The 18986-nt window shown below is 44.2% G+C and overlaps 1 protein-coding gene across 1 annotated transcript in view; it reads left to right on the top strand.

The window, feature by feature from the left end:
- LOC106862736 (acyl-CoA synthetase short chain family member 1) overlaps window positions 1-18986 on the top strand; it is a 39392-nt gene that overhangs the window by 8779 nt on the left and 11627 nt on the right. Inside the window, exons 3-13 of the mRNA XM_088160996.1 lie at window positions 2982-3181; window positions 4304-4479; window positions 6412-6564; window positions 8191-8338; window positions 8629-8766; window positions 9326-9418; window positions 13146-13258; window positions 13763-13889; window positions 15519-15646; window positions 16962-17025; window positions 17585-17703. Of these exons, the coding sequence (XP_088017122.1) occupies window positions 2982-3181; window positions 4304-4479; window positions 6412-6564; window positions 8191-8338; window positions 8629-8766; window positions 9326-9418; window positions 13146-13258; window positions 13763-13889; window positions 15519-15646; window positions 16962-17025; window positions 17585-17703 (1459 nt within the window). The remainder of the gene's footprint in view (window positions 1-2981; window positions 3182-4303; window positions 4480-6411; window positions 6565-8190; window positions 8339-8628; window positions 8767-9325; window positions 9419-13145; window positions 13259-13762; window positions 13890-15518; window positions 15647-16961; window positions 17026-17584; window positions 17704-18986) is intronic.

Raw genomic sequence — 18986 nt, 5'->3', positions numbered from 1 at the left:
GCCCCATGGCTTTGTTCCTCCCTAGTGGTTATTCCTGCCTCCCTCTGCCGAGTGCAGTGCCCTGCTCTGAGTGGCTACACTGGCAGCTGGTGGATGTGCCATGCTACCAACACACCTCCTGGCCAGCATTCCATGCCATTGCCTCCGTATCAGGGGTGAGGAACTGCGGATTTGAGGGTTTCAGTTATTCTTGGCTCTTCTGACCTTGTGTGATGGAGGAGCTACAATGCCAAGCTTGGCAGTAGTAGCAGATGGGGAGGGTGGTGATGGCTGTGTTTTCCTCCTGCTCAGTTTATTTAGGTGCAGTGACTCTGCACAGTGCTCATTCCTCCCCAGGATGTGTCTGGGTTGAGGACTGGCAGTGTGTAACATGCTGGCATGTACCAGCTGCCTGCCTGTTAGATAACAAAATGTATTTGAAGGAATGAGGGAGTCAAAGGAAGGATTCCTGACACACTATTTCTGTTAGCTCCCTTTCTTGAACTGGAGAGCAAGCCTGGCTTGCTGCCACAGGAGCCACAAGACATACTAGATCCTCAGGGATTCGTGGATTTCCTTCTTGGAGTTCTTGGCTTCACCTTTTCTTTGCCTTTGTGTCTATTCCCCTATGTGCTGCAGCTCCGAGGGACCTCCAAAGCCTTTCTATCCGAGCATTTCAGCATACAAAGAAGAGTCAAATAGATCCATGGCTAAAGACTGATTCATGTTGTCTGTCACCTTACTTAAACATGCTCATTAAGCAAATGTTAAGCAAATTTGGGTTAATATGAGAGCTTCGGCCATTGTGGTCCCCAAGCCCTGAATGAACAAAAGGAACAAGAGGAATTGTGGAGTTGCTCAGAAAACACATCTTAGCCAGAGATACTCTGGCATTTCTGTATAGGAGAAAGATTCTGCAGCTCAGAAAGCACTTGAGTATTTTCCATTGCAGATAAGTAGTTTTCCTTTTACTTTCTGACAGCTTGTTTCCCTTCATGTGCTGCGCAGTTGAGCAGCTTTTGTTTTGCCTCTTTGTTATTTATCCACATTGAAATTTTCATTTAATGCAGCATCAGATAAATTCCAGACCAGAAAATGTGGCCTTTTAGGACAAGGCACCAGACCGGTGGTTGGATGGGAATTCATTATTGCACACAGTTGCTCAGTTCATGAACTCAGTAAAAGCAAAATAGTAAATCTAACTGACTGTGCACTTCCATGGTAATGAGGGGCTTGGGAAGAAGTGTTCAGTGTTGTGGTTTAGAGTTTAGGCTGATCTTCCACTATAAGGGATTAGGGAGAATTCAGTCTAGGGTACAGCTACTCCATCCCTGCCAGAGAGCAGGCACTGAACATGTCTGGCCCCCTCTTCGAGTTCAGAAGTGGACTATTTACTTGATGCTACAGGAATAGTCTTAGAATAAATAATATGAATTGCTGTGCCTTGGATTTGAGGCTTTTTTTTCCTTGTCTTCTCTCTTGGTTTAAAACAAGTTAAGAAGTGGACACTCCAAAAATTACTTATTCTCAGCCCATAGTTTTGATAAGATTCCAAGCAGATGCATTGATAAGATCCCAATGCTTTCTAAAGCAGAGTACTTCAGCTTTTATTTCCGACTTGCAAGGGTCTAAAAAAAGGAACAAAATAATTTTTGATGAACCGGAAACAACTTTTCATTTTATTTGCAGCTTAGGCACCAGTTGAAAATTTGATGTGTTTTGTACTATGTCCAGTTCTGGGAGAAAAGAATACTTAAGATAAGGATTCATGCTTTATAGCTGATTAGGGAATGCAACCCCCCAAAATTAATCTCTTTGTTAAAGGTTACGGAGGTCCCTGGTAATATAGCTTAGAACCCCCAAGGATTCACAGGTGGCAGGTTGATGATGAATGTGCTGGAGAGTAGATGTCGTCTCGCTTCTCTGAGCTTTGGTACTCAGAGTTTGTGAACCCGAAGGACAATTGTCATTCCTGGCAGACTCTTCCAGTCTGCTTCTGTGAGTTGATGATTGGCACCAGAAGGAGTGCTCTTCTGCCTCTTGTCAGCACCTTGTGCTGCATCTCCTCCCTTGGCATGAGACCACTCCTCACCTGGAACAGTATCCTTTGTTCCCAAAGCCCTCCACTGCAGGCATACAGAGCTGTTCAGTCTATAAGAGCATCTTGGTCCCAGGTGTACCTGCAATTGTGTTATCCCCTGTGCAGGCATCAGGGAATGTGCAAGCCCTTGCCCACAAAGTGCTTTCTCATTCCTCAGAGGAATGTTTTTGTTATTGTCACCATGTCATAGCAGAGTCCCATGAAAAGAGACTTTGTTCCTGTTCTTGGTGTTCCTGAGTTTCTCTGTGCAAGTGCAGCAGCAGTACGTGTGTTCTGCGAGGCTGTTGGGCTGCAGGTGATCCAGCTTTGATGAGAATCTTGTAAAATTTGCCCTTTGTACAAGTGCCTCCAGACTTCTCCTTTCTTTCCTTGTGCATGCAAATGTGTTGCTTACCCTTGCAATTTAAAGAGAAGCTCCTGGTTGTGGAGCACTTCCAGCTGCTGCCCGACGTAAATAGTGTGCTGAGTCTTTGAGCACTTCCATTTCATCTTGTGCTTATCCCACTTGTATTCCCAGTAGCTTCTGACTGAGCCTCATGGGTAAAAAAGGCATCAGGAGTGACTGAAATGAACCTTGATTTCCGGAGGCAGCATTACAGCACCTGGCTTGCTGGTGAGGTGGCCACATTACAGCCTGGCAGCTCTGGACAGCACCTGCTGCTCTCTCTCCTCTCTTTCTGCAGCAAGAACCACTCTGCCCTTTTTTCTCCTCTCCACAATGGCAGGAGCAGCCTGGCTACCAGCATGCCCCAGGCCACCCTTCTTTAAGATTCCCTGTACTGCTGAGATGAGGTGCAGAGATGAGCATGAAGTCTCACTCTTCCCAAGTTCATCTTTTCTTTGCTCACTCCGTGTAAATCAGGTTGTGCAGTCATATGACAACATTCCTTCTGTGCCACAGGGAACTTCTGGATCTGACTTGCCGCCTTGCCAACACTCTGAAGAAATACGGAATCCAGAAAGGGGACAGGGTGGCCATCTATATGTCTGTGTCTCCCTTGTCAGTGGCAGCCATGCTGGCTTGTGCCAGGATTGGTGCTGTTCACACTGTGGTCTTCGCTGGATTCAGCGCCGAGTCCTTGGCTGGGAGAATCATGGACTGTGAGTAGATGCAGACTGGGGAACAAACTTCTCTGTTTCAGTGCTCCAAGGCCTATCCTAGCCCTGTGTTTTCTTGGCAGAAAGAGTTTTCTTGTTTCATTCTCGCCTAGCAGGACAGTTCACTCTCCCCTGCAGAGTGCAGTGAGGAACCTTTGCCTGAGTGACACATGCAGTGTCCTCTGGCCTTAGAATACTTAATAAATTGCTTAACATTCAGTGTGCGTGGGGTTATTGCTTGACAGCAGTGAAGCTAGAAGGAAAGCCAGAGCTTAGGGATAGGGCCTGATTTGTTGTTTTGCAGTATAATTGCAGTGTTTCTTTGATACTCTTCGACAGTACTAATTCTGCATTCTCAGTTGGGATCTTGTGATTTATGTGTAGTACTGGAAGTGTTGGCAGCCTGCCCCTGCTCTGTCAGCCCTTGTACCAGCAGGCAGAGCTGTTCTCAGTCCCGAAGTACTTGTATATTGTGATTAGGTAAAAAGTGATGCTAAAAATAGCAACAGAAGACGGAAATAGCTAGTAGCTCATGTCCTAGCAGTCACATCAGTTTCTTTGCGGCTAGTGTGAGGGAATAAGTCTTACAGAAATTGTCATGTTCTTTTCTTCTTTTTAGTGGAGTTGATCTGCAAAGAGCAAGTACATGTTTTAGCTATCCCTCACACAGGGAACTCAGAAGAAGCAGTTCTACATGTTAGCTTTGCAAGGCAGGGATGGATGATTTAAAGTGCAGTGAGTGACACTTAGGCTGGATGTTGGGAAAGACTTCCTCACATTTGTGATAGGCATTGGAGTGGACTGCTGGGGAAAGGATAGAGTAGATGCCATTGGAGTGTTTTAGGAAGATTGAAGGGATAGTCAGAAGTGGTTTAGCTGAAGCAGACCCTGCCTTGAGATGGGGGAGATGGACTGGATAACCTATGGAGGTCCCAGCTACCCTTAATCTCTGTGTGTCTCAGGTTTTAAAGTGTTTTCATCAATGGCACTAGTTTTGACTGTCAGCAGTTCTGAGTATTGTCACGCATGTGGTCCTATACATCACCTCCAAATAAATGAAAGTTGGGTGTGCATACTAGTCTGGAAGATAGGCTGGCATATCTGCTAATTCCTTCTCTTTTTTAGCTGGATGCAAAGCAGTTATCACATACAACCAGGGAGTCAGGGGAGGCCGAACCACAGAGCTGAAGGCAACTGTGGATGAAGCTGTGAAGAACTGTCCAAGCATCAGACATGTGTTTGTGGCTCAGAGGACAGATAACAAAGTCCAGATGGGTGACCATGATATTCCCCTTGAAGAGGTATGTTGTTGGATAACTCCTTTTAAGTCTGAGTGTTGGCTAGGATAATCTTTCTCTCCATAAGTGCTTTTGAGACCTGAGTTGTGCTCCTTACAGCATCTGGATCTTCATCCTCAAAGGGACTGCCTGTACTTACAGTCTGCTAAGATTGTGAGTCAAAGCAGCTCAGTCTATGTCTAGTTTATCTCAGCAGGGGCAGGGTTATGCTGCTCCATTTCAGAAGTCTTGCAAACAGTGCTGAGATTTAAGGAATGTTTCCTGAGACCCAGAGGTCATGGAGACCGTTGTGGTGGTCGTTATTTTACCATGTTCAGACACTGTATTATGGATTGCATGTGTACTCAGACTGGACACTGTTGGAAGGCAGTGCTGAAATAATGAAGTTCTTAGAGAGGCTTCATCCAGCCATGAGCAGTGTGGTGGTTGCCCCATGGTGGAAAAACAATGATGGCTTGGGAATATTTAGAGCCTGTGCTTCCTGGGGAAGAAAACAGCAGTTGTTTTTATGTGTTTAGCTGGCACACGTGGAACAGCCTAATGCAGAAGTAGTTCTATCAGTTTGCTGGCAGTAGTAAACAGGAACTGCTCATGCTAATGATGCCTGGAAAAAGCTAATCTGCTGGCAAGATAATTGTTAAAGAATCTCTGTGCTGGTCACATGAGATAGGAGGAAGTGATAGCGTAAGTTAAACAAAGAAGACAAGTTTTACTCTGAAATTGTCTTACTCCTTACTCCACAAAGGACGTTCTGATTATTTTCCTTGGTCTGCAAACAGCCTGAGTTCCAAGTGTGTTCCAAGTGTTCCAAGAGCTGAGCTCATCCCATTGTCAGTTTTGGGATCTGAAACAAAACAAGAATTAAACAGTTAATGATGTTAACTGTCCTTACTGATCTTTACAGCAGCTGTACTTTCCAGCTCTTGTGCAATAGCATACCGCAAAATTTAAGCTCATGCTGTAATGGAGCATATGAGGATTCCATCTTTGTTTCAGAAATTGAAAGTCAGCCTGAATTGGCAGTGCTGAAATGTCATGAGAAATACCTGAGATGAGCAGCAGTGCTGTAACTCAGAGGCTAAGAGTTACATATAGTGAACTCTTCATATTTACTAAGCTTTGTCAGACACTTTCAAACAACTGTACCTACTCATAGTAATGTTCACTTGTAAATGTGTGTAAAAGTGTGTTTACAGTGAATTCTCATAAAAAGGCAGTACCAAGAAATTCTTCCAAGGACCCATCTAATAACTCTTGCAGCAATCATTATTCATCAAGACAGTACAGAGCTCGAGAGAAGCTCTGACCTAGCATGCTTCCCTCCTGTGGTTCTGGCTGTAAGAGATAAGGAGAGATCTCACCCAGCTGGCCAAAAAGGGTAGTATGAAGAAAATGACAGAGGCAGGAGAGTAAAGCACTTTTCTTCTGGGTAGAAAAATTAGAATTTGAGGATCAAATGGACAGAACAGTTATCCACTGACGGGGCCAGAGAAGGGAGATGAACACACAGTTTAACTGTAGCACTGTGGTTTTTAGAGGAAAAAGAAAGTAATAAGCTGTACCCAGTCAGCCTTGCTACTGCTGTCAGGTGTTTGCAATCACATTTTGGATTTCTACAACCAGCTTGCAAAGGCTTGAAATGTAAGCAGCTATGACTTACCGTTTTTTCACCCTGAAATGTTATTTTCTCTGGCCAGTTCTTCTTGACTTCTCTGCCCAGCAGAGGTACTGGTGGAAATGTTAGATGCTGTGCACCCACAGGAAGCTTTCCACCAGGTGAGCCCATATAAGCTGTGATACATCCCTGGACATTTGAGAGGGGCAGCAGCAATGGCGTCTCTTGTCTCTGGATACTGTTGCCATGCTTACAGAGGAAGTGATGGTTGGCTCCATATGGCCAAAGCCTTTCTGTCATTACCACCTTTTCTTTCTTAGGAGATGACCAAGGCAGATTCCATCTGCACTCCAGAGAGCATGGACAGTGAAGACGTGCTCTTCATGCTGTACACCTCAGGCAGCACTGGGAAACCCAAAGGAATCATTCACACCCAGGCTGGATACCTGCTGTATGCTGCTCTCACACACAAGGTAACTCAGCTGCCTCCTCTGGGAAAGGTTCACTTACCTTCCAGCAGTGCTAATGAGACTTCCCTCGGAATGCTGTATTCTCTGCTTGCCGCCCAGTTGGCTTATTGATTGTAAACAAACTGGAAAACATCTGAACTGTAATTAATCTTCAGGACTTGTTCTGAGGAATATGGTACTATGCAAACCTGAACATAGAGTTATGAAAGCAAGGAAATGGCAGTGTTTCTCTTGCATTTAAAATGTGCCAATGTTGGCTGCCCAAAATTTACAGCTGAGGAGATTCTGGAAAGTATCTTACTGGCACTGGCAATGTGGATATTACTGTAGTATTTTGCATTGGGATGCTGGACCTTTTTATTTCAGAGAGGATCTGGACTCTTAAAACAGCCTCTTCGCATAGTACTTGTTGTCTGAAGAACAAAAATTTTATTTCTCCTCTTGTGGTTGCACCTGTGTTCTGCTTTTCTGGGTGATCTAGGGAAAGTGTTTAAACCTCCTTTCTCATGAAAATGGAAAGAGTCAAGGCACTGCTTCTTGAAGCTTCTGGTCTGAGCTCTGCATATTAAAAGGTAACAGTGAAATGAGGAGAGGACTGTGGTGAAAGATCTCCATCTGGCTTTAGAGGTATCACCCTGTTTGTAATCACACAATTCATGTGAAGGTTTTCTTTCTTTTTTTTTCTTTCATGGTTGAATTTTTAGAAGGTTTGAATATTTGAGTGTCAGACTTCTCTGCATGAAGGGCATTTGTTATGTCAGCTTTTCTAAGTGACAGCATAAACCCCAAGGCATCTCTTTCTTAGTCCAGAAGATAGATCTGCACCCTGGTGATTTTCTCCACCTGCAGAGTGCATGAGATGGAAAGGCACTTGGAAAAATAAGGTGTGAATTGTCTTTTCTAGGTAGAGGGATCAGCTGACATGTGTGATCTCTGTGGTCTTTGTATACTCACATGTGACACTCTTGTCACACACTTGTGGTTTTTCTTTTAGTTCTGATCCATAAACCTGACTCCATATGAGTTAGGACCACTTCACCATATGGTGGAGGTGTTAGATGTACAGTGGGAAGCATTTTTCATATCCAAGACAAGATAACAAGTTCTCTAAGATCTTTATCTTGAATTTGATAAGCAAGGAGAAGGTAGCATCTGAAAAGCAATGTACTCATATGCAGAAGCTGAGCAGCTAAGAATATTTCTCATTAAATGTTTTATGGGCACCTATGAGTTACTCCAGATCTCTCATGGAAATCTGTTGATATTGGTGAAGGGTCTGAGACTCTGTGGTCTGCAGTTTCCCTGCCATTCAGAGTCAGCTCTACCATGTGAGCAGGCAACCTTAGGTATCCAAGGCTCTGAGCTTTGGTTGTAGCTTTGTTGCTTCAGCTGAGCAGCAGCTGGTACAGCTGTGCTTCCTGTATATTTGCTCCCAGGAGCCTGGGAGCCCTGGTACTGGTCCCTCTGACTCACTTCCCCACCTTGGGCTGGTCTTCGTGGCTGTATCCCTCACATCTGGCTCCACTTGCCCCATGCACTTTCCTGCTCTCATCTGGATGCCCAGTCCAGCATCTTTCCTTTGAGCACCTGCCAATAGGGAATCAGCTGGCCTTATGTTTATCTTTGCAGTATGTGTTTGACTACCAGCAAGGCGACGTTTTTGGCTGTGTGGCCGACATTGGCTGGATCACAGGACATAGCTATGTTGTTTATGGACCACTCTGCAATGGAGCCACCTCTGTCCTGTTTGAAAGCACTCCAGTGTATCCTGACCCAGGTGAGGAAGTGATGGGAAAAGGTTTGGCTAGATGTGGCAGAAGAGGTTTAGAGACCTGTCCAGCATGACCTGCCACTCAGGAGAGGTAAACTCCATTGCTTTGGATCATATGTATGTAACACTCAGGAGCATCTGTGAATCCAGGGTAGGGGAAAAAAAAAACCTGTCATTGCTTTTGCTTTGTACTCACAGTAGTAACAGCTCCATGTTTGGCTGTTAACCTTCCAGCTGAGCGTTTGCAGCAGTATGTCAGTGCTGGAAGGGTAAAAAGCTAGTTTGTGATTTTGCAGGTCGTTACTGGGAAGTGGTGCAAAGGTTGAAAATTAATCAGTTTTATGGAGCACCTACAGCAATACGCGTGCTGCTGAATTATGGAGAAGAGTGGGTGAAGAAATACGACAGATCTTCCTTGAAGGTTTTGGGTTCAGGTAAGTGGCATGAAATCTTCATCTGAAAAAGACAAAGGGTTCTAGCTGGTAAAATGAAGATGCCAGAGGAGCTCAGCTGACCACATGGGATGTGGTTAGAAAAAAGGTGATAAAGCAGACTCTGTGTCTGGCTTTTCAAAGATTTCCTCAGCAGAAGAAGCAACAAAATCACATTTTGGGTCCATTGAACTTTTGTTTTGCAAGATCACATTCTTGGCTAAAAAAATTTACCTAATGTTAAAAGGCATCATTTTGAATTTTACTGGCATAGGTGACCCAAGCAGCATTTTCCTACATTATTTTCTATTCTAGAGGTTCTTATTAGCAACTTAATTGTTTAGTTACTTTCAGTGATATTCACTGCTTGCCTGTTGGTCCTTCTGGAAAAAGTCAGTCCTCAGTTATATGAATGCATTGCAGTCCTTTGTGCATCCCAACAAAAGTGCTGTAAGCATTGTGCTTGGAGATCATGTATTCAGTTTGTTGTGCCCCAAGAGGAACAATGAACTGCCTGCAGTCTCCTGGGTCTCAGGTTGTTTTCTTTCTTGTTTTGGTCTAGTGGGAGAGCCCATCAACAAGGAAGCTTGGCAGTGGTTCTACCAGGTGGTGGGAGAAGGGCGCTGTGCCCTCGTGGACACATGGTGGCAGACAGGTAAGAGGCAGCCTTGGGGCACCCTGACCACTGGCAGGCTGCTGGTGGGGAGAGAAGGATTACACATTTCAATTTGATCCAACAAGTCTGTCAAAAGAATCCTCCTGGCATTTGGATCAGCCTTTGAAAGTCACTGGAGAGTTTCTGCACAGAACAGCAACGTTACAACATGTAAAAGCAATAGCAGTGTTGGGGTTTTTGCTTTCCTCTAAATGTTCTTTGATATTTTGAGTGCTGGAAAATGCCAATTGCTTCTAGAAATATGAGGCAGAGATTAAATTTCTCAGCAAAGCTGGCGACAGTCAGCTTGAATTGCAAAACTAATTTTCAGTTTATTAATTTGTTATGGTCTCATCATGCAAAGGCACTGAAAGCAGCACATAGCCACAATCTATACTTAGGTGTGCTTTGTTTTCCTTTCTGGGAATGGTCAGGGGACGATGGAAAACTAAGTTGTGTAATCAAAGGGACAACTGCAACTGCTCTGGCAGATTGGAAAGGAGTGAGTGGAGACTTTCTGGCTGCCCATCAGGTGACTGGAGGACAGTGGCCATCACCCAGCAGGCTGCCGGGGAGCACCTTCTCCCATGATTGAATTGATACTCTGTACTTTTGTTGGCCTTGGAGTTTTGATGCCTCAGAAAGGATGCACTTGTGTATTGGCAACTTGCTTGGCCCAGCTGTGTGCATCAGTTGAAGTTTGTTTGCTGTGTACAAGCTGCTGGCTGTCTCCAGTCCAGTTGAAGCAGAGCTGGCCTCTGTCTCCTGGCCTCCCTGGCCAGCAGCAGAGAGAGGCCACATGCTGTACCCAAAGTGGGGCTGTGCTACCTGGTGGGGCCCTGCAGCTCCTTCCTGGCTCCTTCCTCAGCACCCAGTCCTCTCTTTTCTGGGCACCAGTGCTCAGGAGTTGCTAGAAGTGTCTTGCAATATGTCCTTCTCAAGTTGTGAGATCCAGTTTGCCATGGAGACAAGAACACAGCTGCTGGCATTCTGCCTCTGCTGAAAAATAGTCTTAAACTGCCATTGAGCAGCATATTCATTCCCTTTCCAGTCAAGCTGCTCCTGATTTCGTCCTCATTCCTACTAGCAGGCTCTCTATCTCAGTGTGATGAATTTTCTTCTGGCACACAACCAAGTTCCATTTAATCCAGACCAGACTTGCAGGCTCTTTTTCTTTTTAAATTTTCAGATTTGAAATAAATTCCATTTCAGAATTCAATCTCAAAATTCAGAGCAGCAATGTTAACTGCTATCTACTTCAATTACTGATTTCTTAAATCTTTTGGGTTCTTACATGCTGAGCAGAAGGAAAGACGACTGACTAGGTCTTTTCTCATCATATGCTTTCTTCCTCTCTGCTCTGAAAGAAAACACCATGGAGAAGCAGTTGATGCTTGCACATGCACATTGATGTAATTAATAAGAATCCAGTTTTGCCCTAACATTTTTTTATTTGTTTGTTAACTGGTACATGCAGTGTTAATGCTGTGTTATCTATTTCCTGAAAAGTACAGCGTTAGATATTGTATTAAACGATCCTGGGATTTTGGAGAAACAACTGTCAGGTGAGAGGTTAAAAAAACACTCACTGGATAGTCTGTTAGTGCAGAGTACTTGGTATTACCTTGAACCAGGCACAGTCTTACAGGTAAACAGTTACCAGCTCCTGGAAGCATAATATAATGATAAATATTCATGACATTGATTTTATTAGAAAGTGGAAACAATCTTTTTCTACAGTTGATGTTTTAATAAACAGGAAGCCAAATTAATCTTGGAAAGATTATATATGCCATTTAAATGTAAAAGAACCGTGGGAAGAGATCACAGGGACAATGTGATGGATGCTGTCTGTGGTCCTGCAGTGTCACCTTTCCTATACAGTTTCACAAGAGCTGGTTAATTGTGCTGCTGTGTGCAGTGTCCTCCATAGGACTCTGCTCTCCCAAGCAGAAACCTGTTGCCAGCTAATAAAGCTTGGCAGGCATCAGCAGATGGTGATTTAAGAATCCACTTTAAAGTCTTTGGATAAGGCAAATGAGTGAGAGAGCAATTATGAGAAGCAATTTTAATAGTGTAGTGTGTGCAGATGAAAAATTCCTATGTCTCTTGCTGTTAAGATTGTGATTGACAGTAATAGAATCAAAGCTGTATTTGAGTTTTAGGTGTAGTTCTTCATGATACAGAAGAGACACTAGGTATTTTCACTTTTGTCACTGATTTCACAAAGAAAAAGAACAGCCATGAACAGAATCTGGTTTTGAAAGACATCTCTGAATGCGCTCAGAAAGCTTTTGTTGCTGGCATCATCTCACATTGATTTATGCTGGGCTGCTTCTGAAACAGATTCCCCCAAAGCAGTCACTCCAATCTGTCTGTGGTGGCAGAGAGCACTTGCTCTACTCTGCTGCCAGATGGGATCTCTCCATGTCAGAGGGAAGCCTGGTTCAAAGCACCCATCCCCTGCTCAGACCCTGCTGTCCTTGTCCAAGGGCTGGGTGGGTTTGTACTGTGTTGACAGTGTGGGCACAGGTAATGTGGAAACACAGCTTTTCTCTGCCAGCTCTGCCTCTGAATAGAAAGGCTTCATAAGGGCAGGGTAAAGACTAGAAGTTTTGCTTGATGCCATCTGTCAGTGGCTAAAATTGGTACTTCTAAACCAATTTATAATAGGTCTTCACCATGCAAATAATTTTTAAGACACCCCTACTACCATGCAGCTTCCTCAGGAGTGAGACTTTACTGCCTTGTGTGTGGCTGGCTGCAGGATGTGTAGGATGTGGCAAACATCATGTTGAAACAACTCTTAGTGCTGTATTTAGGATAAGCTCTGGCTTAGCAAGAGCAACCTTCAGTTTAATCAGGGTACCTGTTCTAATGCAGGTTTTGTCTGTGCAAACAGAGATCAGTGGGTGTCTGGGGTGCTTCTTCCTGGAACAATTCAAACTCCCCTTTTCAAAATTAACAGGAACATGAAGTGAATGCATTCCCATCGATGAAATGGGAAATACTTCTATGTGAAAGCCACATGTGAAACCATTTGCTACAGATCTAAAGTTTAAGGTCATCAGAGACCCTTCTTCATAGCTGGATGCAAATCCAGGGTCAAATTCAGCCATTCCAACTCCTGGTTTCAATTTTCAGAAGCTCAGCAAAGCTGGTAGAAGAATGCATGTGGCAGAACATGCCTTTATTTATAGAGCTATGTTTTTAAAAGCCTTATTCTCCTTTATTTTGGTTTGTCTCTTGTGTTTCTGAATTAGATTTAGAATAGAAAAGACCTCATTAAGGTTGGAGTCTGATTTAATGTTCACCCCAGCAGGAATGAAAAAGGATGATTGAAAGGTTCAAGTTTGACTAGAAGATAAGCTCAACCTGCCTGTAAGGGGTGGCTTAATCTCATACTCTGTAATAACAGTAATTCAGACTCCTGAAGTGCTTTTCCGGCTAACCTTAGACAGCTGTAGAAACACTAGAGGGAGATAAATCCCCATACATGCTTTCCCTGTAAAATCACTTCTGGGTAGGAAGTGGGGCTGCTGAGCACCTCTCATGCCAGGCCAGTGTTTCAGATGTTTGTGCTTCTTGGTCCTGCAGAAGTCATTTCCAGTGGCTCTTTCCTGCAAGGTGGCTTCACTGTTTTCTTCTTGACCTAAGAAGAGCCGGAATTTGCTTTCACCCAGCAGTGGATGGACTACATATATTTTGTTTTTCATTTTACTTCCAGAAACTGGTGGCATCTGCATTGCCCCACGGCCCTCAGAGGAGAAAGCTGAGATCATTCCAGCTATGGCTATGAGACCTTTCTTTGGGATTGTGCCTGTGCTCATGGATGAGAATGTGAGTTGGAGTTGTGCTGGGTGCCCAAACGAGAAGGTGGTGTGTTTTTCTGCTTTAATCACCTTTTGGACAGCAAAGGAACAGGATCCAGGGATCCAGAAGGATGCTTGTTTCTCCTTAAAAATGGAATAGATGGGCAATTTCTATCTATCTATCTATCTATCTATCTATCTATCTATCTATCTATCTATCTATCTATCTCTATATCATCTATATCATCTGTATCATGTATATCTGTATCTATATCTATATATCTGTATCTGTATCTGGAGAGAGAGAGAGAGAGAGCAAGAGACAGATAGAGAGGGCATATCTCAGTTGTCCATACAGATTTGCCAACAGGGCATTGAGGTGTCTAGAAGAGTTGTTTGCATTTATTTTCTCCACTTGTGACCCTCCACTGGCAATCTGCAGTGAGTGACTCTTGCCAGATCAATGACGCAGAAGCTCTTCACTATTCCTATTTTGTTCACCAATTCATCCTTCCTGTGCTTGGACCTGCAGGGAGAGGTTATAGAGGGCAATGATGTGTCTGGTGCACTCTGCATTGCCCAGCCGTGGCCTGGCATGGCAAGAACAATCCATGGAGATCACCAGCGCTTTATTGATGCCTATTTCAAAGCCTACCCAGGTAAGGAAAGTGCCAAGGGAAGCAGTTTCACTGCAGTATAAGCACACAGAATATTTTCAGCAATAGTTTCTACTATTTCTGTACCATGGTGGCTTGGGGTGTGTGTCACAGGTTGCAAGCATTCCCTGATGGTTTTAGGTAGTGTTGACCTTTAGAGCTGCCAAGAGGGATGTATTTTCTAGAAAACTTTAACGCCCAAGCTTCAAAGTCCAAATACCTTTTCTCTGGAGCTTTGTATCTCACTTGGGAAAAGGCATATTGGATGGGAAATACCTCCTGCATCACTGAATCTTAACCCTGTGTTACAACCTTCCTTTTTAAAATGTGGTCAAGTTATCTGGTAAGTATCTAGAAGTGGCAAGGAAACATTTTTTGTAGGACACAACTGTCTTCACTCAGGAGAAGAAACTGAAAGATATTTGAAAGCTACAGAGTAGGCAAGAATTAGACAGGCAATCCCAAAAATTGTACAAAATGGGCTGGACAATAACTGGTACAAGAAATTGAATGATCCCATAGTCCTTTATTACTCACTACATTTGCGTCAGATGTCTTGTTGATACTTAGTTGATAGCTGTTTAATTGATCTGTAAGGGCAGAAAACGTGACTAAAAGTCCATGAATAGGGCAATAATGGGTCCTGGCAAGAACCAGCTTGAGATTTCACATCAGTAACTGCCTGCTGCTTCTCAGATGTGCCACTGGAACAATTCAGATGCAGAGATGGCCTTGGTGAAGACCCAACAGAATCTGTGTTATCGGATGTTCCTCAGTGACACTAGAATTTCCAGGAAACCCTGCATAATTTTCAGTTTCCATCAAATGTTTTAGACCCTCCATGCTTATCATGGGGTGGTCTGGAGTTTTTAGCTAATCTGATAGCAGTGTTTCTCCCACATTCACATTCTAGAGAGTGACTGTTATCTGGGATCTGAATCTTCATTAGCTGGGAGGGAAAATGGCTTTTCATCCATCCTAGTGTAAGTGATTCAAAAAAACTGGCAGTGTTCCCGTGTTCCCATGTACAAAATGTAATAGAGCTGCTCCCTTTCAGCTGAACAGCTGTTGTTTTCCATGCATGCTGAGGTGTAGCCAGCAGCAGTTCTGAGCTCGACCAGTAGCCTGTGATATGATGGCAAATGGCATTTGCAGTGGTTTTGTCTTAGTACTGTGTGCACCAAGAGGCCTGAGCACACAGCTGCTGTGCAGATGTAGGCATGCAAAGCCTAGAGAGGTCAAAGAGCCCCTCTTAGTTCTGTAAATCCAGTTGAGCATCACTGGGTTGTGTTGCTGGGCTTGGTTTTACTATAGGAGTGTCAGCCACTGTTTGCTGCTGATTGCCTACAGTGATTTGTCCATCTTGGCAGAGACCTGAGCTTCACCATCTTGGTGCTCTTCAGGTGCTTGTAAGGAGCCAGCACAGCCCAGGTAGAGCAGAGGAGGGCTAGGGATGGCAGAAGGAAGTGAAAAATGGTGTGAGGCAGGTCACACAGCTGTGAGCTTGCAAAGGCCTGTGAGGTGCCTGATCCACCCTGCCCTAATCACCATCCTGTGGCGTGGTCTGTCCTGCACCAGAGCCCAAAACAGGCACACTTGCTGCTGCTGATCAGCCCTGTGTCTTTGCTGCAGGTTACTACTTCACAGGGGATGGTGCTTACAGGAGCCAGAAAGGCTATTACCAGATAACAGGGCGCATGGACGATATCATTAACATAAGTGGACACAGGCTGGGGACGGCAGAAATAGAAGATGCAATGGTAAGTTCCGAGCAGGTAGAGGTCCCTTGAAGGGCATATCTGTGAGGTAGGGTGATCCTTTCAAAGCAGCTTTGTCTCTTGCCTTCAGACTCCTGCCCCTGCATAGACACAGTTTAATGCACAATTAATAGCAAACGTGCAAGAGGAAGCAGCTCCCTTATTGAGGAGAAAACAAATGAGCAAGTGAGGGGTGCCACACTGTGGGCAGTCCCTACAATTGAGCTGTCACAGCTGTTTCCTCTCAGTGATGTACTGTTGCAGTTGGCATTCTGGATGCTGGTGGACACTCCATAAGTGTCTCTCCTATTTCTTCCTTTCCCTCTAGTAGCATCTGATCTCTCCTTCCTAAACCTGTGGTTCCCACTAGTCATTTTGAGAGAAAATAATATTATCTCTGGGAATTGAAAACAAAAAGTTCTTGGAATGTTTATATTTAAAGCTTGACCTGTATATTTATTTGTGTGCAAATGGCACTTAAATATAACATCTGATGAACCTGAGCTGTGTTTACATGGAACACAGGATTCTACTTTATCCTCTGTAAGTAATTATTTTGTCTGTTCCTCTCACAATATGTGTATGCATGTGTAAAAGCAAATATATTTATGTGCCTAGATTGCTCTATGATGTTTACTTTCATATTTTAATCTAATTTAAGATAACATAATTCTTTGGTGTGGGATGCAGATATGTGGTTTCTTCTGGTCTGTGCAGTTCTTACTGCAGAAGAATGTTAAATTAAACTCTGCAATGCAACAGAAGTTATCACTGTTGTGTAGCATAACAAAAATGCCTTTGGGTTAGGGAATGAAGAAATCTGATTCTTTCTGCTTTCTGGTGAGCTTTGGGCATTTATAAGCCCAAAGTGTGGACTTTGGGCAGCTTCGCTTTTTACCTCTGCTGGCCACAGTTCTCTGTAACACTGACCACTTCAAGACTGGTTTTGCTTGTGATTTGACAGTGGCCAGTCACCATTTGGGACCACAGTAATGCACAAAGAAAGAGAAGGAGGGTTTCCAGCTGTTGCAAATTCATCATGGGTGTGCAGTGGGCTTAGCAGTGGATGTAGGAGTACTTATTTTTGTGTATAAAAGCAGGGCCAGTACAGAGCTACTCCCTGCGATGTGGCCGTGGCCATGGCCACCAGCTGACCCTGCTGTAGGAAGTTAGCATCCAGCTCTCCTGTTGTGCTTTCAGGATCTGTCAAGGGGAGAGCAAGATATGGCAAGTTGTTTTGTTTGTATAGCAACTGACACAAAATCTGTTGGGCTTGAAGCAATTCTGATTTGTGATTTTTGCTTGACTTTTTGTGAAGGCTGATCACCCTGATGTCCCTGAAACAGCTGTGGTTGGGTATCCACATAAGATCAAAGGAGAAGGTATGTGAAAAGCAGTGTCCTGACATGACACCTGCATATACTTCCCTTAAATTCTGGCCCAGGCTGCATGTTAGGAGATGCTGAGGGAATGGGAGGGAAGTTACCTTAGGCTGACTGGCACTGCAGCCCCAAGAGACAAAGATAGCCATGAAAATAGCTACATGTTCCTAACTTGGGTGTTACTCTCTAAACTGTTTTCATACACAGAGTTCATGTATATGGTATAAAATCCTTTTATAGGATTGTGCTTAGAAACATCCTTTGAACAGAATGGGAATAGCTGATATACACTGGCCAACTTTTGATCCCAATAGCACTTGGGTAATTTACGTTGACTTGTCACTGTCACTGAGATCAGTCACAGATGCTGAGAAAAGGCTGGGCCATCATTTGAGGGCTGGTGTCTGACTTGCTTTTGTAAAAACGATCAACGGTTTTCAGTCCCTAGATGGTGCATAGGAATGACTTGAAACCTTCATTGGCATTCAAATGAGCATCCTTGGTCTTTCCAGACATTATCTAGTATGAGGTTTGTGGTTTCTGCTCATTTTTCTTCCAGGTGCCTTTGCTTTCATAGTGCTAAAGGAGCAGACACCTTGTGTAGACCATATCAAAGAAGAGCTCAAAACCATAGTGGCTTCCAAGATAGCAAAGTATGCTGTGCCTGACCACATTCTGGTAAGTGGGAGACTGAAACTAGTGCCAGTAACAGGAAATGGTCACATCAAGCTCACTGTCCTGCCTGCAGTGCTGCTTTTGTCCTGCTCTGGCAGGATAAAGAGGCAGGAAAACAGAATTGGCTGGAGGGATCCAGGGAGGGGAAGGGCAGGTGCAGTGGTCTGTCTGCATGTGAGAGAAGCACTGAGAGGCAGTGACACTGCCCAGCTAGCTCGCAGTGATAATTGGCATCAATGTCACACCTCAAAGCACTGACCATTTCTGTTGCACAACAGGCCTGGCCCTGGAAGCAGTGATGAGCTCCATGCAGTCTCAAGCTTCCAAGCCTTTCAGCAGCTCCCTTTGCCTGTTAGGAGAGAGTTCACAAATTTGCCCTTTAGCTGTCTCCCAAGGTCTGCCTCCATCCATTTCTCTCTTCTTGGAGGCAGTGACCAGGTGCTTCCTTGAAGGGCTCTGCTTTAGCCATATGCATGTAAAGTGGACACCAAGGCACAGGCAATAGAATACAAAAGGAGCAGGCAAGAGTGGCTCCCTCAACTTGGAACAGCCCAGGATATCCTCAGTGGATTGGAGAAGCTTCCAGAACTTGCCAATGTGCAAGGGAATGCCTCCATTTCCCTGTTTTGGGGTAGTCCAGCAGAGAAGTCCTCTAACTCTTTCACTGCATGTCAGTTAATGCTATAGAATTTTGTAGCCTACTGGCCTGATTATGTAGCAAAATGTGAGACCTGTTGGTGTCTCTGCTCAGTGTCTGAGAACTCTTCATCAGGCTCACATTTATGCTAAAGCCTTTGAATTTGCAGTAAGTCCTTCCCAGAAGGCATAGCCAAGGCATTTAGGATTGTTCTGGTTATGAAGGAAGGTGTGTAGGCTGACAGATACCAGGCAGAGAGAAATATCAGCAGACAGGAGATACCTCTTGAATAGGAGACCCTGCAGCTGGTGTGCAGAATTGCGTTGCTTTATATTCCTGCCCTGTAAAGCTGAATATATATGTCTGTTCTGGTAATGCGTTGAGATTTATGTCACCATTGGTGCCTAAGTTTTCATGTGTAATTAGATTTTCATCGTTAACAGCATATTGAGGACCTGATGCCTAAAAGAGCTGTGTGTCCTGCAGCACTCAGTCTGGACATGGCAATGGGGAACAAAGTCCACTTAAAATAAGAATAAAATGTATAGCTAGTGACATTCCTTTCCTTGGACATAATCTAGTGTGCTCCATGATGTATTTCCCAGGAGCCTCAAAGGAGGTGTTGTCATGAAATAGAATGCCAGGCTTA

This window comes from Sturnus vulgaris, chromosome 3, assembly GCF_052056855.1.
Source record: "Sturnus vulgaris isolate bStuVul1 chromosome 3, bStuVul1.hap1, whole genome shotgun sequence".
NCBI lineage: Eukaryota > Metazoa > Chordata > Aves > Passeriformes > Sturnidae > Sturnus > Sturnus vulgaris.
This window is presented reverse-complemented; position numbering and strand designations above follow the sequence as displayed.